General features: G+C 46.7%; 1 protein-coding gene across 1 annotated transcript in view; it reads right to left on the bottom strand.

Moving 5' to 3' along the window:
* Positions 1 to 22377, bottom strand: part of NOS1 (nitric oxide synthase 1) — a 207137-nt gene that overhangs the window by 79482 nt on the left and 105278 nt on the right. Inside the window, exon 3 of the mRNA XM_061384897.1 lies at positions 13230 to 13356. Within this exon, the coding sequence (XP_061240881.1) occupies positions 13230 to 13356 (127 nt within the window). The remainder of the gene's footprint in view (positions 1 to 13229; positions 13357 to 22377) is intronic.

Below are 22377 nucleotides of genomic sequence, written 5' to 3'. Positions count from 1 at the left end.
GGTATCCATACATTTGTTCTCTACATCTGTGTCTCTATTTCTGCTTTGCAAATAAGATCATCTCTATAATTTTCTAGATTCCACATATATGTGTTAATATACGATATTTGTTTTTTCCTTTCTGACTTACTTCACTTTGTATGACAGTCTTTAGCTAGGTCCATTCACATCTCTACAAATGACCCAATTCATTTTTATGGCTGAGTAATATTCCATTGTGTGTGTGTGTGTGTGTGTGTGTGTGTGTATACACAAATCATACCTTCTTTATACATATATCTTTATAGATGTTTGTATATAGATACCACTTTTTGCGACACATCATTCACTCTGCTCTACCTCCAGTGCCAAGCTGGAGAAGGCCATGGCACCCCACTCCAGTACTCTTGCCTGGAAAATCCCATGGATGGAGGAACCTGGTGTGCTGCAGTCCATGGGGTCACTAAGAATCAGACACGACTGAGCAACTTCACTTTCACTTTTCACTTTTATGCATTGGAGAAGGAAATGGCACCCCACTCCAGTGTTCTTGCCTGGAGAATCCTAGCGATGGGGGAGCCTGGTGGGCTGCTGTCTATGGGGTCGCACAGAGTCAGACATGACTGAAGCGACTTAGCAGCAGCAGCAGTGCCAAGCACACACTTCCTGTTCAACAAACATTTGAGGTCTGCTATGGACTAAACTGTAGACCTCAAAGTTCTGTCAGAGAAGGCAATGGCACCCCACTCCAGTACTCTTGCCTTGAAAATCCCATGGATGGAGGAGCCTGGTAGGCTGCAGTCCATGGGGTCGCTAAGAGTCGGGCACGACTGAGCGACTTCACTTTCACTTTTCACTTTCATGCATTGGAAATGGAAATGGCAACCCACTCCAGTGTTCTTGCCTGGAGAATCCCAGGGACGGCGGAGCCTGTGGGCTGCCGTCTATGGGGTCACGCAGAGTCGGACATGACTGAAGGGACTTAGCAGCAGCAGTAGCAGCATGGACTGAACTGTATCCTCTCAAATTCATATGTTGAAGCTCCAACTCCCATTGTGACATATTTGGAGATAGGGCTTTTAGAAGGTAATTAAGGTTAAATGAGGTCACAAGGGTGGGCCCCTAATCTGATAGGATTAGTGGTCTTATATGAATGGGAAGAGACATCTATTTCTCTGCATGCACAGGCTGTTTAAGGACACAGTGAAGGTGGCTGTCTACAAGCCAGGAAGAGAGCCCTCACCAAATGTGACCACACTGGTACCCTGACTTTGGATCTCTACCCTCCATAACTGTGACAAATAATTTTCTATTGTTTAAGCTGCTGGGTCTGTGGTATATATAATGGCCACCTGAGCTATTTAACATAAGATCTAAATGTATTTCTAAATTGTGGAGTCCCTTAAATGCTAAGCTGAAAGCTTTGGCCTTGAATGAGTAGACAGTGAGAACCCCTGAAGCTGCCTGGTGAAGAGGGTGGCCTTATCAAAGCCATTTTAGGACATACATGAGTGCAAGGACTGTAGGAGGGAGAGGGTGAAGGCTGAGAGACCCAGGAGGGGGTTGCTGCACCAGTGCAGGTGAGAGGCCAGGAGAGTGGAAAATACAGCAGTGGTAGCAGATGACAGGAAGGGAGGAGATGGGAGTTGGGGTGTCAGGAGCAGGACAAGAGCTCTGTGGCTTGAGAGGATGGGAGAGAAAAGAACAAGTCAACATTGACGCCGAGGCTTCCCATCTGGGTAAGTGGGAGGATGTGAGGCTTTTAGCAGAAGTTGGGAAGTAAGGAGCTGAGGTGAGGGGAATGTGGAGGATGTTAAGGCTGGAAGACAGACACTAGACATCAGAATCTTGGTGGTCTAAAAAGAGAGGGCAGGCACCCTGTCCTCCTTCAGTTGTGGGCAGAAGGTTCACAATGAGATCGGGACAAGAGCTTGACAGAAGGGAGGGAGGGAGGTACCTGTGCACCACAGAGCATCTTAGGATGTCCCTCCAACTCATACGTTGATGGCCCAACCCCCAGGATCTCCAACTGTGACCTTATTTGGAGTCTTTAAAGAGGCAATTAAGTTAAAATAAGGTCGTTAAAGTGGCCCTAATCCAATATGACTTGTGTCCTTACAAAAAGGGGGAAATTAGGAGACAGACGTGTACACAGGGAGAACACCACATGAACATGAAGACCGTCATCTATGAGCCAAGGAGAGGAGCCTGGAGCAGAACCTTTGCTCACAGCCCTCGGGAGGAACAAGCCCTGTAGCCACTTTGATCTCAGACTTTTGTGTTTCCAGACTCAGACAATAAATTCTGATTGTTGAAGCCACACAGTTTACGGTGCTTCCTCTAGAAAACAGCTCGAGGAGATGAATCCAGGAGCTGAGGCCCAAAGCTGTTCAAAGCGAGCCCGTTCCTATTTCTTTCACTGTTGGTACCAGCGCCAGCTTCTCCCTCTGAGGCCTGCAGCTCTTGCCCTGCTTGGCTTGCTCTAAAATGAGGGCAGCACATTGGGGCTGAGCCAGGCAGCGGGCCATCCACACCAGGGGCCAGATGCCACACACCATGCCACAGCCCCTTCGCTGTAGCTCCAGGCAGTGCTGCTCCAATCTGTGGGTACCACCTTTTAGAGCAGTGAGCGTAACTATTAGGAGCTGTGGCAGCTCAGGTTCTAGAGCCATGGGCCTGCAAATCAGCAGGTACGCACCCATCCATGCAATTAAAAAATTGCTACTTATAAAACTTAACCAACAGTGTTAAGTACCCTGGAGTATAATTTCCTTGTAGTGTATTCAAAGCATGATTTCTAAAGTGATTCTTTCTTTATAATAACTCCACAGAAGCTTGAAATCGCTTATTCTTCACCCCTCCACTCTCTTTCCCCCCTATTCAATGGTCCATGTTCTCTATGGAGGATGGTTACAGAAGGGAGTGCTTGGGAGTCAGACTCATCATGGTTTGGGGTTCACAGACAAGAGCCTCTGGAGATGAGGATTTTGTTTTGGCCATCCTGTGGCATACAGGATCTTAGTTCCTCAACCAGGGATTGAACTCATGCCCCCACCAGTAGAAGCACTGGGTCTTAACCACTGGACCCAAAGGGTCTTTAAGTTAGATTGTTGATGCTTTCTCCAAATGAAGTGATGCTTACAGTCATGATGATCTCACAAGATAATTAGATTATTAGACAACTTTAAACCTGACTCCATTACCAGATCAGAATGTACATGTGCATTATGAATTAATTTTGAGAAATCCTGTGATTATCTTGGGGCCCATCCCTCTTATATTGCATTGTACTGTGTGTGTTTATTAAAAGCATTAAACTGATAAATGTAAATACTTAAAATGTATAGCAGAAATAGAGACAGAGATGTAGAGAACAAACTTATGGATACCATGGGGGAGGGGGGAGTGGGATAAATTAGGGGATTGGGATTGATGTATATACACTATTATGTAGAAAACATATAATTAATGAGAACCTACTGTATAAACCCTACTCAATGCTCTGTGGCGACCTAAATGGGAAGGAAATTTAAAAAAGAGGGGATATATGTATACACAGAGCTGATTCACTTTGCTGTACAGCAGAAAGTAACACAACATTGTAAGGCAACTACACTCCAAAAAAATTTTTTTTAATTAAAAAAAAAATGCACAACAAGCTTTGTGATTATGTTTTGGACTTTTTACCTTGTAAAACATCCTGGGACCCTTAGAAAATAGAAGTGGGTTGTGGCTCTGTGGGCCTCTGAGAATCTCCGTGTGAAGGGAGTTTTGACAACTGATATCCATTTGTAAAGAGAGGAAGGAAAAAATGACTTTGATCGAGGGAAAGAATCTGAATATGGTTTGAAGCAATAAATGAGCATACAGAGTGCTATCACTGATTCCCAAACCAGAATGTCACTGTCCTTCTCGGACAACATTCAAACAGCCTGCGTTGAATATGCATGCTCAGTCACTCAGTCGTGTCCAACTCTGCGACCCCATGGACCGTAGCCCACCAGACTCCTCTGTCCATGGCATTTCCCAGGCAAGAACACTGGCGTGGGTTGCCATTCCTTCTCCAGGGGACCTTTCAGACCCAGGGATGGAACCTGGGTCTCCTGCATCTCCTGCATTGGCAGGCAGATTCTTTACCACTGTGCCATCTGGGAAGCCCCTGCATTGACTATGCTCACTGTTAAACAGCAAAATATGTGGCAATTCCAGCAGGGCTGAACCCAAACACCTGTCAATTCAGGCCCCACTTCCTGGTTCCACCCTGCCTCTGACGGGAACAGGTGGAAGGACATGGAAGGCTGGTCCCCTGACTTAGTGACCTGTAAAGACCCAGGAGGTCACTAGGCAGGTGATGGTCCAGGTGGAGGGATGTGAAACATCAGCAAGAATGGGATTCTGTGCCAGTGGGAACTGAGGGACTCTGTTCAATATAAATTCCTAGAAAGCATCCCTTTGTGCCTGTTTGAGGGTGTTCCAGGAACCCTCAAACAGGTGGAGGAAGGGGTGGAACATCCTTTTTGGAAAATCTGACCTGAGTGTCTCACTTCAGCCATGAGCCAGATCAAGGCCAAGGATACCTGGCCAGATACAGTTGGGGGCAGAAAAGGGCTTAATCAAGGCTTCTAGTAGGGACTGGGACACTTTCTCACAGAGAGAAATGAAGTTCAAAATAGAGGAGGTCTCTCAAGTACTTAGAGACAGGCTTAGCACAAGGGGCTGTGAGCAGGCGCCCCCAAGGAGTCAACATAAATGCGGCCGATGGAATGTGCTGGAGCCAGGCAGGGGGCACTCAGCATGGAATGTCTGTGCATGATTCTACAGAACCCCAAATATCACGGTATGCCGACTACCACGTATGTGTCTGTGTCTGGAGCTTGTTTCTGGACACTGAGACAAATATGTAAGTCTCAGTTCTGAACTAATGTCTAGGTTCTGAACTCGAGGGCTGTGATTTCAGTTTCATTTTGAGTGACATTTATTAAATGCCTATTGTGTGCCTCCTCTAGGCTAGGCCACTGCGTACCCACTGCTTCGTGGATTCCTCATGATAACCCATTTTTCAGATGAGGAAATGGAGGCTCTGAGATGTAAAGTGCTGCTGCTGCTGCTGCTGCTGCTAAGTCGCTTCAGTCGTGTCTGACTCTGTGCGACCCCTGAGATACCGGCCAACCAGGCTCCCCCGTCCCTGGGATTCCCCAGGCAAGAACACTGGAGTGGGTTGCCATTTCCTTCTCCAATGCATGAAAGTGAAAAGTGAAAGTGAAGTCGCTCAGTCGTGTTCGACTCCCATCAACCCCATGGACTGCAGCCTACCAGGCTCTTCCGTCCAGGGATTTTCCAGGCAAGAGTACTGGAGTGGGGTGCCATTGCCTTCTCCGGATGTAAAGTGACTGTCCCTAAATTAATAACTGACAGGCTAAAGAGCTGGGCATGGACTCCAGGCCCTCAAAGTTCCCACTTTTTTCCCCATTCCAGGTCTTTATTGCTTCCCCCGCTCTGCATATTCCTAGAGTCTGGCCCCAGAAGATAAAGACAGAATGCTACATTGATCTGAATGATTGACAAGGATGACAATGTTGCCATAAAGGCAAAGAGGTGTGCCTTTGCCACCAAGACTCCGCAGGTGGTCACCTTCCCTTTCAGGGCCATAAGGGTGTCACCTTCAGCCTCACATGAGCAATATGACCATTAGCAACACTCCTTTACCTAAATACACAGTATGATGCCTAGATCAGCAATATGATAATTAGCCAAACAACAATAACAATAATGAACTTTTTTTGGAGCACTTATTCTGTGCAAGGCCTTGTAGAGTTGAGAGTGGGCTGTAGGGCTCTATGGCCTGGGTTCAAGTCCCATCTTGCCCACTTACTAGTCAAATGACATTCCTCAAGCTATTAAACTCTCTGGGCCTCAGTTTATTCATCTGTAAAATGGGAGCAGTAACAGTACTCCTTGGAAGGAAAGTTATGACCAACCTAGATAGCATATTGAAAAGCAGAGACATTACTTTGCCAACAAAGGTCCGTCTAGTCAAGGCTATGGTTTTTCCAGTGGTCATGTATGGATGTAAGAGTTGGACTGTGAAGAAAGCTGAGCGCCGAAGAATTGATGCTTTTGAACTGTGGTGTTGGAGAAGACTCTTGCGAGTCCCTTAGACTGCAAGGAGATCCAACCAGTCCATTCTGAAGGAGATCAGCCCTGGGATTTATTTGGAAGGAATGATGCTAAAGCTGAAACTCCAGTACTTTGGCCACCTCATATGAAGAGTTGACTCATTGGAAAAGAGTCTGATGCTAGGAGGGATTGGGGGAAGGAGGAGAAGGGGACGACAGAGGATGAGTTGGTTGGATGGCATCACCGACTTGATGGACGTGAGTCTGAGTGAACCCCAGGAGATGGTGATGGACAGGGAGGCCTGGAGTGCTGCAATTCATGGGGTCACAAAGAGTCAGACGCGACTGAACTGAACTGAACTGAACAGTACCCTCATTGGGTTGGGTTGGAGATTAAATGAGATTGCGGATCTAAACTGCTTGGCACAATGTCTGCCATCGCTCAACACATATTATTTCTTATCGTGAACAGCAGATGCAATCATTTCATATGGTATCTTATTTCTTCTTCCTCACAACTCCACGAGCTTATTATCCACTATAAGCTTCAGTGTGGATGCCAATCAGCTGTTTGACCAAGGTCACCGGGAGGAGGAGACCAAACCTGGGTTGACCCCTGAGCTGAGATCGTGACCCCAGTGCTGTGGGTGAGTCCAGGGAATAGAACGGCCGCACCCCCACAAGGTGGTATTGTTGTCAGCATTATTGTTATTTTTATCCTGACATCATTAGCGTGCAGTGAGTCAGGGCTGACTTAGAAAGCTTCCCTGAAGCATGCTGGGTTGTCGCTGAGCAGCAGAGGGTTGGGCTTGTTTGCTTTCATCCAGGCATAGCTTGGAGGGGTCTGGATGCCTGCTTTCGGTCTTTAGCAAAGCCAGCAGTACTGGCCACTTGGGGTGCTTGCTCCTGAAGAGAGGGGTCCTGGACACCTCTGACCCTCTGAAGATTGGGAGCCCATAAGCACTCCCCTTTATGCCTTATAATTTGGAGTTCTGCAGAGAGGCTAGTGGGGGAGGCCGACACTTCCTTGGAAGGAGGGAAAAGCTTCTCAACAGATTTTGACATTTTGAAAGGCAACAAGCCCTATGTCCCCAGGGGTGAGGAAATGCCAGGTTGCTGATGAGGTGGTGGGGATGGGGTGGGCAGGGAGATTTCAAAATGAAAATCATCTCTCTGACTATCTGGCTGCCTTTGTCAGCAAGAGGCTGGAGAGAGGGGCAATGGGCTAAGTAAGAGAGAAGAACCCAAATGGAAATGCCACTTCCCCCAGACCCAAGACCTCTCACACTCACTAAGGGTTGGATGGATACTTAATTTGTATCTGAAAATAGACATTCTACCGCCAAGTATGACACAGTTCCACTCCTACCCCTTAGGAAAGCAAATCAGGCAGGCAAGAGAAATAGGTGCTTAATAAAAAAGGAAGCAAAGAAGGGCTTGAGTCAAATCCTAAGGTTTTGTGGGAAGAATGAACAAATAGCACTTTCTTACTAATCTAGGGGAACGTTTCCACTTAGGAGGGTTGTTATGTACAGGGCTTTGAGAATGGTGTCAAAACTCAAAGTGGCTCAGGTGGAATTAGCACCAAAGACAACCTCAGCAATCAAATAACAATCCTTAGTAAGAAAAAGAAACAGAGTTTGTCAGCCCTCACGGATTCTTTTAAAACTATAATGCCTTCCCCAACTTTCTTCTAGGCAAACTCCTATATGATCTTCAAAACCTAGATCAAAATGTCACCTCTTCTAGTAAATCTTTTCTATACCTGCTGAGGTATCTATGGCCCCACAGTGTCTTGTGCCCCTCTCTAGTTTAGGATTAATTGCACTGTCCATGTGTGTGTGTCGCCCCACTGCATCCGTGAAGGTCTTGAGGGCAGGGAGGGCAAAGTTTGCTCGCTTATGCTTCTACCCCAGAGTTGCGCATGCGGCAGTATTGAGTGACTATCTGTGTGATGGGTGAACGGATTCATTCCATCCACCAGTGCAGGCCAGATACAACTCGTCAGGGGATGCTAAAGATAAGCGTCACCAAGTCATTCATACGCTATGTTCCAGTGACCAGGGATTTGAGTCTCACCAGCTCTACCCACTGCTGACCCAAGCTATAAAGAGAAATGACCACCAGGTATAGATAAGCATCCTAGATTTCTGAGGCTAACTTAAGAGAAGATGCTTCTACAGCAGAATTTCTGTTGAATTTGGACAAACACGAGTATCAAGGAGAATGGGGCAGACCATAATATTCCTTCAGGGACCTAATAGTTGTCTGAGTCAGGAAGTCCTTTCTCGTGTCTAGCCTGCATCTCTCCCACTTCACCTGGCCTCTGTTGCCTTTTGCCAAGTCTTTGCAGGGAAAAAGCAGACCAGCTGTTCTTCCACCAGCTCCTATTGGCAGGTAGTAGCTGGGCCTCTCTCTGTGTTATTAACAATGCTCCCCCCTCCCTGGATGTCTAAAAAAGCAGCAAATGTGGGTTACAACTGGACAGAAGGGAGCTGATTCCAGGCGCTGCAGGTAAAGTGGCTTTGAGCAGATAGAGAAGAGGCTGAACACAGGAGCTGGTCTTTCAGGCCAGAAAGAAAATCATTGGGGTTTCTACTAATTTGCTTCGCCTGGGAAATGTTTCTGAGCCCTGTGGCTGTGGAGGTGTCTAGCAGGAGGTAGCCGAGCTGTTTGCTTAGCTCTGGGACTTCAATATAACTGAGCACTTGGGTCTCTGCTTCCTTTTAGCTCTATTTCTGAGAGGCATTTGGAAAATTGAGTCTCAGACAGCAGAGCCTGGATAATCTCACAGGCCAGTGATTTTGAAGCTTCTTTTGGGTCACAGACTAACAGCAAGGACTTGATAACATTCAAGGAGTAAGTCCAAGCACTGCTGGTCTGTATGTCACAATTCCAGGAGCTCCCATGTCTAAAACTGTTTGGCCGTCTTAACCTCAGAAGACTATCTTTTCCCCCTTTCTCCAGCACCCTTTCTCCTCCACAGAAATGGAGTTTCCATTTTAGAGGCAGCCTTAAGGCAAGTTCTCAGCACCTCCCCCTAATTGCTATGGACTGAATGTTTATGACCCTCCTCCACCAAATTTATCTGTTGAAACCTAACCTTTATGTGATGGTATGTGGAAGTGGGGCCTTTGGGAGATGATGGAATGATGAGGGTGGAGTGCTCATGAATGGGATTAGTGCCCTTATAAAAGAGATCCAGAGAGATCCTTTTCTCTTCTGCCATGTGAGGGCACAGTCATAAGAAAGTGGTCTACGAACCAGGAAGCAGGTCTGCACCGAATGTAGAATCTACCAGTGCCAGCCTCCAGAACAGTGACAAATATATTTCTGTTGTTTATAAGCCACCCAGTCTGTGGGATTCTGTTACAGCAGCCCAGACAGGCTAAGACACTGATCATTTCATCACGATGCCCCACAAAGGTCCCTGGGCCTATTAAACCCCCTGTCCTGTCCTCAGTATTGAGCTCTACTACTCAGGCTTGAAGTTCAAGGTTATGTTTTTTAACTGGTCACTGTCTGACCAAGGTGAAAGGAAATAGTCATCAGACTGCAATGGCTCAGATTTCAGCAGGACATAAAGGGTCTTTCTAGTGGGGTCAAGGCCTCCTTTGCTTCTTCCCTACACCCCATAGCTCAGGAATTACTGCAGGCCAGTGATTACAAACTCTGATACCTAGAGCACGTAGGTAAGGCAAATCAGTAAAGCCAGCTGGGTAATCTTGAGACAGAACACTTGGTTGCATATCAAACACATAAGGATATTCTTCATTCTTACAAAACATGAAATCTTTCTCATCTTCCCTGAAATGTGTGAATCTCTCGGTCCATATCTACCTACCACTTACCCTAACCATTATAAGAAAACCAACAGTGCTAATGTTATGATAAATGACAATGAACAGTTGGTGGTAATGAGAAGAGCACGCTAGGGAGTGGTGGGGATTGTGGCAAATTGGAGAGCCCATGCCCTATGTAGTGGGAGCAGCGGTTAGTCAGTCTGGGCAGACAATTTCCCCATAAGAATATAGGCTCAATGTGGTCAGATTGTCCATATTTATAAGAGAAGTTGCAAATATGATAGTCACATAAAAAACTGAAACACTGGCAATAAATTCAAAGTTATAAATATAAGTTGTCTATAGGACAATATAGTGCAAACCTAACAAATCATGTCTACAGCCTGGATCTCGCCTGAGTCTGCCTCTCTCTGCCCTTCTCTGTCTTGGGAGGGTTTGCATTATGGCAACACCCTTTACTTTCAATTGAGAAAATATGAAGAAAACTCAAGCTATATTTGTTCACTTAATCATTGATGGATAACAATAGTCCTCACACTCACAATATGGCCTGGATTTTTGAGGACAGCATAATAGAGAACTAAAATTGTGCCTTGTCCACCAAACATTCCCAGGTGTCACTGTAGGAGTCAGAGTGCTTGGCCACTGGCATCATGGGTCTGACCTACTATGGGATCCCTGATGTCCTTCTTTTCCTGGCCAACCACTGGCAGCTAAGGAAAGCAAGTTCCACTGATGCTCTGGAATGTCCCATCCTCCCCCATGAAGCTACATACAGAGGCTATGAGTCACTGCTTACATGGGTTGGTGGTGAAAAGTGCTGTCCAAAGACTAAGCACTGAAAGAAAGAGCTTGGCAACCTGGCCTGTGCCATCCAAGGCTTGAGGTGGGTGGAGGGAAGGAAGAAGATGGCCATTCCAATAGTACTCTGCTGCAGTGCAGGGGAGGGGTGGGAAATTCACATGCTTCACCAGGGAAGCCATGGGCAGGTGAGAAACAGGCTCTGCTAATCTCTAGCCAGATCTAGACACTCTCAGGAAACCATATTGACTTTGCTGCTAAAACTCTCCTCAGCAAATTGGCAAAGTCTGGTAACACTCCAAGCTTGGAAGGCTGTGGTGAAATAGTTATTCTCCTACTTAGCAGATAGGAATGGTGCAACCTCTGTGGTGAGCAATCTGGCCATTTCTGCCCAAGTCATAACTGTATATGACCTTTGACTCAACAAGTGCTTCTAGGAATTTATTCTTTTGATGAGCCCACCCATCTGCCACTGAGGTATTTGCACAAGGTCATTCATTATAGTGATGTCATGGCAAAATATTGGCGAGGGGCCACATGTTCATTTTGGAGGCCTGGTTCAATAAATAAATAAAAGGGAATATTATGCAGCCATGAAAAAAGAACCAGGACTCTTCAACTACTAATTAGGACTAGTCTCCAAGATACATTGAAAGAACAAGATACAAAACAATACAGGCATATGGTGGAGATATTGTGGGTTCATTTCTGGACCAATAGTAATCCAGCAAATATCACAATAAAGTGAGTCACATGAGCTTTTTGGCTTCCCAGTGAATATAAAAGTTACATGCATTTTTATACTGTACTATGCATGTGTGCATCTTAAGTCGCTTCAGGAGTATCTGACTCTCTGTGACCCTATGGACTGTAACCCACCAGGCTCCTCTGTCCATGAGATTCTCCAGGCAAGAATACTGGACTAGGTCGCCATGACCTCCTCCAGGGGATCTTCCCAACCCAGGGATCAAACCTGCATCTCTTACATCTCCTGCATTGGCAGGCGGGTTCTAGCCCACTCTGCACTTCCTATACTGTAGTCTATATGCTGTACAATAACCTTGTGTCTAAAAATGCATATACTTTAGCTTAAAAATAAAGCAATCAAAACCACAATGAGGTACCATCTCACGCCAGTCAGAATGGCTGCTATCAAAAAGTGTACTAAAAATAAATGCTGGAGATGGTGCGGAGAAAAAGGAACCCTCTTACACTGTTGGTGGGAATGCAAACTAGTACAGCCACTATGGAGAACAGTGTGGAATTCCTTAAAAAACTGGAAATAGAACTGCCATATGACCCAGCAATCCCAGTGCTGGGCATACACACTGAGGAAACCAGAATTGAAAGAGACATGTGTACCCCAATGTTCATCGCAGCACTGTTTACAAAAACCAGGATATGGAAGCAACCTAGATGTCCATCGGCAGACAAATGGATAAGAAAGCTGTGGTACATATACACAATGCAATATCATTCAGCTATTAAAAAGAATGCATTTGAATTAGTTCTAATGAGGTGGATGAAACTGGAGCCTATTATACAGAGCAAAGTAAGTCAGAAAGAAAAACACCAATACAGCATACTAACACATATATATGGAATTAGAAAGATGGTAACGATAACTCTGTATGCAAGACAGCAAAAGAGATACAGATGTATAGAACAGACTGTTGGACTCTGTGGGAGAAGGTGAGGGTGGGATGATTTGAGAGACCAGCATTGAAACATGTATATTATCATATATGAAATAGATCACCAGTCCAGGTTCGATGCATGAGGCAGGGTGCTCAGGACTGGTGCACTTGGATGACCCTGAGGGATGGGATGCGGAGGGAGGTGGGAGGGAGGGTCAGGATGGGGAACACATGTACACCCGTGGCTGATTCATGTGAATGTATGGCAAAAACCACCACGATATTGTAAAGTAATTAGCCTCCAATTAAAATTTAAAAAATGCAATTGGAAAAATGGCACCAATAGACTTGCTCAATGCAGGGTTGCCACAAACCTTCAATTCACACACACACACACACAAATAATACATGTAATAAGATGAAGTGCAATAGCATGAGGCTTGCCTGTATGTATGATGTGTTCTCATTTGTGTAAAAACATATGAAAATAATATGTGTGTATTTATTTGTCTACGCATAAAACATTGCTAAAAGGACCACAAAAATGATGAATAATGAATACTGCTTGCCTCTGGGGAGTGAAGCCATGTGGCTGGGATGAAGGAAGAGAGAAGAAGCTTTTACCATCTATCTATTTTACCTTTTAAATTCAGGATCATGTGAATATCTTTCTTGGTAGAAACAATGAAAATTTGAAAACTGGCAAGCTAGCAAACAAAACCCACGGAATCAAAGCCCAAAGCCGCAGTCCAGGGAAAGTGCTGCTGGCTGAGCCCCAGGCCATTTCTCCAGCCACACGGCTGGTTTTCTCCCCAAGGTGGTTTGGAACTTGTCTTCCCAAGAACATTCAGGGACCCATGGAGTGTGGGTGCCAGGCTGACACCGCCACTTACCTGCTCCTTCTCTGAGTACGGGTTGTTGAGGACGACGGGCATGCTGCCCTTCCCCCACAGGTCACTGAAGACTCGGTCGTTCTCCACGCCGAGGGGCAGAGGTTTGTGTGATTTGCCGTCCAGGTCTCTGAAAAGCAAGGCGGGAGAGGTTGAGGAAGACGGGACACCTGGAGTGGCCGGCTGGTCACCCTGGTCTGAAAGCCCTGAGTCCGTGAAGAACCCTCAGGGTTCACCCACATGACCCTCCACGGAGCCAGTGAGCTTTGGGTCCGCAGCCTGCCGCTTCGTAGGATCAAGCGTGAAGGTGAGCTTAACTGACTTGGCACCCACAGCTGGCACATACCCGTTGTGAGGAGATAGTTTCAGGATGTCTGTGACAGAGACTTTGTTCCTCCCTCCCCAGCCCCCGATTTCCTGATCTAGGAAGCCGGGAGGCCCCTCTCCTAGCAGAATCCCATGAAGAACCCCTGGACAGCTTAGCATCCATGAAACCTAATGGTGGAAGATACAGGAAGCAGGAGGGATAGGTCCGAAAACCAGTCCTGTGGGCCAGGGTGGGGAGTCACACCAACAGCAACTAGAGCACCGATCACGAGGCTAATGGTACCAGCCCAGGATACGCAGGAATGATTCTGAAAATAAGGGGAACACAGCGACAAAAACTATTAATACTGTTGGTGTTGATTAAGCACTTACTGGTGTGTCAAGCACTTAACACATGTTTTAGTGAATTTAGTCCTTGGGACAACCCGATGAGGTCGGTATGAATGTTTGTCACTCTTGTATAGATGGCATAAGTGAGACAGAAGCTAAGTCACTCAAGGTCACAGTATTGCAGTCTGCTGTTGTTCAGTTGCTAAGTCCAGCTCTTTGTGACCCCATGGATTGTAGCACACCAGGCTTCCTTGCCTTCCACTATCTCCCAGAGTTTGCTCGAATTCATGTCCACTGAGTTGGTTTTCCAGCCTGCTCTTCACGTTTATCGTGAAGCGGAGGCTGTTACTATTACCCTCACTTATCATCAACACCATCAGCACCATCATTCTTACGATTGTTAACATCACCATCCAACTTTTCCTTATCAGCATCAGCATCATTGTCACCACAGCCATCATAAGTGTCCTCATCAACACCAATGTTGAAAACATCATTTTCATTATCACCATTATTGCCCAAATCATTCTCATCCTTCTCATCACCATCACCTTCGTCCCATCAGAATCGTCATGACCATCACCATGTTCATTACCACCATCACCACCCTTGCACTCATTATCAGATGAGGAAACTGAGGCTCAGAGAGGTTAAACCACTCACCTAAGTCTCACAGTCAGGGGTGAAGGAGTTGGGGTTCAAACCTCGGCTAACTCCTGACTCTAACCATGAAGCTTTCCTGGCTCTCTGCCCTTGAACTCGGATAGGTTCAGGAAGAGGCTATCTTGGCTGGACAGGCTGACCATCCTCTGAGCTGGAGGGAAGTCGTGGCTGAGATGGGACTGACTGCATCAGATCCAGACCTCCCAACCTGCCCCACCTCATCTCCGTGCTTCTGCCGTCCTGCTTTCTGACACTCCCACCCAATTTCGCTTGATGACCTCTGTCTGTTCCCCAACTTTGGGCAATGCGGCTCGCTCTGTACTCCATCTCACTTTTGGTCCCAGGCGTGGGTGCTGGCCATACCCAGCTCTCCACCCTATGTTCCCAGCTTTGGGGACTCTTGGCTCCATAAATTCCCCCAGCCCCCAGCCTGGTGCTGATGGTCATTGGGATGAATCAGAGGCCAGGGCCCAAGCTCTGAGTGTAAGGCCCTACGTGGCCCCTCTGGCTGCTTGGATGGGGCTACCAGAATCCCCTCCTTGCTTTGTCTCGCAGCGTTCTGGTGGCCCATGCTGAAGCCACTTCTGCTCATCTTGCTTGGAGAGGTCTGCAGTTGTAAGAGGGAACATTATGTTTTACTCTCTCAAAAATGTCTCCAAAACACACCAGGAGTGGTTCTTGATTAGATATTTCCCAAGTCAATGGTTTACCTATGTGGTAATAAACAGAGGCATTGTCTGTGGAGTGGGCTGTTCTAAATGTCACGCAGCCCCTCTCAGCGCTAAAACTCCAGTTCTAGGATGTCATGTGACCATAAGTGGGGAATCAGCAGAGAAGAGAGGAGTTTAGCGCTGTTTGAGTGTTGGTAATATACCAGGTACCAGCACAGAAGTTATTTCACTTCCTCCCAGCAGATATTAAAAGCTTCCCTATTTTACAGATGCAAAAACTGAGACCAGAGAGGTTATGTCAATTTCCCAAGGTTTCTCAGCAAACACAAAGAAGAGCTGGGATTTGAAACCAGGTCTGACTGATGCTCGGCTCAGATCCTTCCTTTTTCTGTAAACAGACTGGGAAAACAAGTCAGGATGTGTAGGATAAGCCAGAGGCTAAAGAGCTAGGAATCCAGCATCTCTCACTGAATGAGGCCAGTTTACAAAGATTACAGGGTACAATTACCCAGATGACTCTTAAATGGCTCACACGACCTGTCTTCTTGTGGATCTGTAGAGAGAGGTGCTTTTATCTTCATCCTTTGCTTTTTTTTTTTAAAAAAGCCTTTAACACTTTTGTTTAAATAATATATTTGAAGTGTTTTGTCCACACAAACTTATGTAAGAGCCCTGTGATGAGCTGGGGAAGAATATTTTTATTTGAGACAACTGTCATGAGGTGAATGAAACTAGAGCCTGTTATACAGAGTGAAGTCAGTTAGAAAGAGAAAAGCAAATGTTATGTGTTAACACAGATCTCTGGAATCTAGAAAAATGGTACCGATGAACCTGTTAGCCTGGCAGGAATAGAGATGCAGATGTAGACGGTGGTCTTGAGGACATAGCAGGGGAAGGAGAGGGTGGGAAGGATAGGAGAGAGTCGCATGGACATATATATACCGCCATGCGTAAGAGAGACAGCTAATGAGAAACTGCTGGATGACACAGGGAGCCCAGGCCCTCTGCTCTGTGATGACCCAGAGGAGTGGGATGCGGGTGGATGGGAGGGAGGCTCAAGAAGGAGGGGATGCAACTTGCTTTATTGTACAGCATAAACCAACACAACATTGGAAAGCAATTAGCCTCCAACTTAAAACAAGAATATTTTTAACGTGGGACCACAGGGAACATCCTTCAGCATCTGACAAGGAGTTACTTTGCTTCTCCGCACCCAGGGACAAAATCAGGAGTAGATTTAGGTAGATTCTGAATTCCTAGTCCCCACCCCAAGTTTTCAGTAAAAGCTCTGAGGGAGATAAGGAGTTTATTGCCATGGATTTGCTCAGCCTGGGATGTGTCTGTTCGCTAGGTTTGTACGGGCAGTGAGATCCATGGGCTGTGGATTGGGTGGAGCTGGGTTCAACTTTCAGCTTTGCTGGTTGTAAGCTGTGTGACTTTGGATATTTTGGCTACTTAACCTTTCTAATTCTCAGTATACTCATCTCTAAAATAGTGTTGATAATAAAACCCAGTTTCCGGGGTTACTGCAACAATTACAGGAGGTAAGGCTCACAGCACTTAGCCTGGGGCATCTGCTATTGCTTTGACTACTGACGTGTTTGTAGGCTGATCAAACAGAAACAGAGAAAGGAAAATGTGAGTTCTTTCTAAAACAATCAAGATTCCTCTAAGTCAGCATGGTCTAGGAGAACTTTCTGAGTCAATGGAAACATTCCACGTCTGCTTGTGTTTTTTGGTATTTTAGCCATGGCCCACATGAAGCAACTGAATATTTCAAATGTGCTTAGGGACTTCCCTCATCGTCCAGTGGTTAATACTGCGCTTCCACTGGGCGGGTCATGAGTTCAATCCCTTGGTGGGGAACAAAGATCCCCTATGTGGCTCGGCTGAAAAAAAAAGCACCTATTGTCACTGAGAAATTAATTGAATTTTTAATTTTATTTCACTTTAATTAGCCATATATAGTTAGTGGCTATAGCACTGCGTGGTGCTGGCCAAAGCCTTACTGTCTCTAAAGACTGAAGGCATGTATGGCTCCTAACTGAGAAAGGGGCGTCTTCCCTGAGGGCTTATGGGGGCACAGGGAGGGATGTCTGCACTCAGACATTTCTTTTTAAATTGAAGGATAGTTGGCTTACAATGCTGCATTAGTTTCAGTGTATAGCAAAGTAATGCAGTTATACATACATATATTGCTATTGTTTAATCACTAAGTTGTATCTGACTCTTTCGGGACTCCATGGACTGTAGCCTGCCAAGGTGCTCTGTCCCTAGGATTTCCCTGGCAAGGATACTGGAGTGGGTTGCCATTTCTTTTTCATGGGTTCATATACATACATATGTGTATATATATTACATATACATTATATATATGTACGTATACATATAAATGCACACATATTATGTACAAGGCTTCCCAGGTGGATCAGTGGTAAAAAATCTGCCTGCCAATGCAGGAGCTGCAGGAGCCATGGGTTTGATCCCTGGGTTGAGAAGATCCCCTGGTGTAGGAAATGGCAACCCACTCCAGTATTCTTGCCTAGAGAATCCCGTGGACAGAGGAGTCTGGCAGGCTGTAGTCTATGCGGTCACAAAAAGTCAGACATCACTGAGCTACTAAGCACAGCAGAGAGTATATTTGATTTACAATGTTGTATTAGTTCCGGTGTCTAGCAAATCGATTCAGTGAGACACAGACACACACCCACATACATATATGTTTCCTTTCCATTATAGGTTATTATAAGATATTAAGTATAGTTTCCTCTGTTATGCAGTACAACCTTGCTTTTTTAAAAAACTATTTTCTATACAGACGTGTGCAAATGTTAATCTCACACTCTTAATTTATCTCCCCCCTCCCACTAGATGTTCATTTTCCATATATATGAGTCCATTTCTGTTTTGTAAATACGTTCATTTGTATCATTTTTTCAGATTGCACATATAAGTGGTATTATATGGTATTTGTCTTTGTCTGACTTCACTCAGTACGATAATCTCTAGGTCCATCCATGTCGCTGCAAATGGCATTGTCTCATTCCTTTTTACGGCTGAGTAACTGCCCATTGCTCACAGAGCCCAGGAATCTGGGAATTCTCTGCTTCCTTTCCAGACTCCCCACTTCCATCACTCTTGGCCCCGACCTCCACTCCCCTCTCTTCCCAGGGAGCACACCGTGTCCATTCCTATGTCCATCCTTGCCCTCCCTGGAATGCCCTTTCATCTCCCCTCTGTCAAGAGTCAGCTCCTACTCACCCTTACAAGGCCCGCTTCACACACCACCTCTCCTGGGGGTTAAATAAGATCATGCTTGTAAAAGGTCTAGTATACAGTCAGCTCTGACCAAACATGAACTGTATTTGATCCCTGGGTCAGGAAGATCCCCTGGAGAAGAGAATGGCTACCCATTCCAGTATTCTTGCCTGGAGAATCCCATGGAGAGAGGAACCTGGTGGGCTACAGTCTACGGGGTTGCAAAGAGCTGGACACAACTGAGCGACTAACATTTAACTTGTGGCGATTGAAGTCCAGACAGATTAGGTAACTTGTTAAGATCACACCACCAGTGAGAAGCAGAGGAAATTTTGCAATTAAATGCCTCTTCCTTGCTGCCCTCCTCATTGAGAATCACTGAGAACAGGGCTTGAGGGGGGGCATTTGATTGGATTTCATACTCATGAAGAATCTCAAATTTAGATATCGAATGTTTCCCCCAAAATGAGGTGGTGGTAGTGAATGTGTTTATCCACTAAATGCAATTTTGCTAACTCCAGGTTATCATTTCTTCATTTAAGTAAGTACACTGGGAGCCCACGGATGGAGGTAGACGGGGCCTTGGCTTGACTTCTGAGAAGCCTGAATGGTGACTCTCCTTGGCCAGTACTTTTGAGTCTTGGTCCTGCCCAGCTGCCTGAGGGATCTTGGTTTAGATCAGAAATTCTCAGCCTGTAACTACTGATATTTAGGTTCAGATAATTCTTTGTGGTGGGGACTGCCCTGTGCATTGGAGAATGTTTAACAACATCCTTGGTCTCTCCTCATTAGATACCAGTAACATCTCCATCACCAGCTGGGACAACTGAAAACATCCCAGGAGATCAATCAATGTCCCTGTGGGGAGGGGAGGAATTAGACTCCTCCCTATTGAAGAGCAGGCGTAGCTTCAGTCAAGGACCACAAACCCACGCTTCCCGGCTCTCCCGTCCCTGTTCCACACCCACCCGGGGCCTGTGAGGATTTATTTACTAGTTGTGCCTTGTTCCCAGACGGGCCTGAGGAACCTGCCTTCGCTCAGTGGCTCCCACATCTGCTCAGTGTCCTTATTCCCCTGCAAAGACATCCTCCAGTGAACCTGGAATTATGGCAGACCAGCGAGGCCAGAGCCATCCTGCGGTCAAGCTTGGTGGTTCTCAAACATCAGGGTGCATCAGAATCAATTGAGGGGCTTGTTAAAATTCCCCCCAGCCCATCTCCAGAGAGTCTGAAATAGTGGGAAGCCTGGAATCTGCATTGTCAAAAGCACCCACACCGTCCAAGGACACCTGTGAAAACCTGTTTCCCTGGGAGAGCTCTGAGATACACTCGCGCAGTGAGTACAGGTGCCCTCCTGGCTAGAAGTGCCGCCCTCCCCCAGCTCTCCTTCTCCCCCTGCCTTAGTGTGAGGCTCTCCCTCCTACCTGTGCTGCTTGGCAAGAACTAAACTAAAGCCCTTTCCTTCCACTTCACTAGTTGGATCCTCATACTCAAGCCAAGAGTCGGTCTAGCATCTCTAAACCTTCTGAGGATCTTTGCCAGATCCTTCCAACCGAGGCTCCCTGATCTCACGGGCATCGGGATGGGGGTCCCAGGCCAGACTCCACAGGCAGTTTGCACGTGTTGGTTGGCCCCATGCTGACCACTAAACCTCCCCTGACCAAGGACCCAGGATGGGGAGCAGGTGGGCCAGGCCTGGGTACAGGGCGCAGCCTGGAGGTGGAGGCCACCCACTCCAGCCCAACCAGGCGAGGAGGCCGCCGAGGAGCAGCTGGTCCTGGCAGGAAGCCCTGCTCGCATCTCTCCGCAGACACCACGCTCTCTTCCAGCTCCCCTCCTCGCCCTCCACACTCCAATGGTCTTTGGCTTCTGCTTCTATCTGGTTGCAGATTCTGATAGCTGAGTTGAAGCAGGAAGATTTGGGGGGCTGTGCAAGTGGGGTCTCTGTGCAGCTTTCCTTCTAGACTCCATCATGCTGGAGTTTGCAGGGGTGGTTCTTGATAAAGGTACGCTCTTCAGAGCAGGCATTCCACAGTGAGTGTTTTAGCGAGGGCCTCAAAGCTCCAAAACAACCATGATTCTCATTCCTAAGATCACAAAAGCTGGGCAGGATTCTCCAACTCATGTCTGTAGGCCCCAGGCTAGGGGGGATGGGGCTGAATTTGGGTCCCAGCTCCTAAGGCCAACTGTCTTACTGGGATTTGACTTCTTGCTAACAGCCCCTCTGATATATCTTTTTTTTTTTTTTTTTTGAGAGGCTGGGAATAGGTTTTAATGTAAAATATCTTGATTTATCTATTTTGCCACAAATTCACTTTTTAAGAAAAAGATTTTTGGCCATGCCCCACGGCATGTGGGATATTAGTGCCCTGAGCAGGGACTGAACCCACATCCTTTGCATTGTAAGGTGGATTCTTAACCACTGAACCATCAGGGACGTTCCAAGGTGTGTTGTTTTAAGGCACCAAGGTTGTGGTCATTTGTTAACAGCAGCCATAGGAACAATGGCAGATACAATGAGCGGGTGTTGGGATGGTTGATGGCCCTGCCCCCGTGTCTATGTCTGACCTCACTGCCTATTGCTCTCCTCCTGCTTGCTACACTCAAGGCCTCCCTTTAGTTCCTTGAACATCCCAACCTCGTTCCTGCCTCAGGACCTTTGCTCCTGCTGTGCCCTCTGCCAGGAACACCCCTGCCTAGATTTCGCAAGGTTCTCACCTTCTGGCCTTGGTACAAATGCCTGCAGAGAGGTTTTCCCCAACCTTCCGATCCAGCGTGCTACCCAACCCCAAGCCACTTCTCTTGAAGTCACTGTATGATCTCCTCCACAGCACACATTGCTATCTAAAACGACTGCATGTGTCTATTTATTATTCCTCGAGTGTTGTCTATGAGATGACTCTGTAGTGGATCATCAGTGGATCCCCAGCTCTGAGGACAGTATCTGAGGCAGAATAGATGCTCCATAAATATCCAGTGACTGAGAGATGCTGAGAAGCCATCAGTTACATGCAATTTGAGGTGGGTGAGCTTCTTTCCCCTCCAGAATGAGGGGCTGGGTGCCCACTAGACCAGGTGGCAGGGACATACGTGGGAGGAGGTCACAGAGCAAGTGCATTAACTGATTTAACAGGACCCCTGGCCCCTGCCTAGGAAAGAACTTATGGTGGCGGAGAGGGCAGTGCTGGAAGTCACTCACACTCAAATAGTCAGGGTGAGAAGTTGCTCCCAGATTCTGCATGACGGCAAAGTTATCAGAGTTAATTCCTGAGTTGAAAAATGCCAAAAAAAAAAAAAAAAAGAGAGAGAGAAAGAAGGAATAAAAAAAACAGTAGAAAAGAAAGAATGGAAATTGCCACCAGATGATGCACAGCCATGAGAAAGATCAAGTGCAGCCTAGGGGGAGGGGCTCTCAGGCATCAGTGCTGACATTGGTTGATCCGAGGTCACCTCTCTAGGGAGGCTGTCTTTAGTAGACGGCAACCTCAGGGCCTTGGTTTCCCCTCCAGTCTGAGAAAATACTCTGATAGCCTCAGAAAGTTGATGGCTAGTGGTTAAGGGCACTGTGGCCAACAGTGCAATCTACAAGCTTAGTAGAGGTCAAGAACGTGGGCTTAGAGTCAAGTTCGGACTTTGCTGCAGGCTGGCTGTGTGACCTGGCACAAGAGACTACACCTCTCTGAGCCTTGGTTTCCTATCAGGAAAATGGGGTGCTATGTGGAGGAAGTGAATTACTTGATGTGAAGACCATAGCCTGGGGCCAGGCCCACCTGGAGTGCTCAGCAGAGGCTGGCTAACATCATGGGGATGAAACTTAGGCTTGTCACAGGAGGAGGCCCCTCCCCCCAAAAAGCGGATTCTCTAGGGTTAAAATCGACTTCTGTTCCTCCAGCCACATTTGC

Source organism: Bos javanicus, chromosome 17 (genome assembly GCF_032452875.1).
Source record: "Bos javanicus breed banteng chromosome 17, ARS-OSU_banteng_1.0, whole genome shotgun sequence".
In the NCBI taxonomy this organism is placed as follows: domain Eukaryota; kingdom Metazoa; phylum Chordata; class Mammalia; order Artiodactyla; family Bovidae; genus Bos; species Bos javanicus.
The sequence above is the reverse complement of the archived record's forward strand: the minus strand, read 5'-3'. Positions and strand labels throughout refer to the sequence as shown.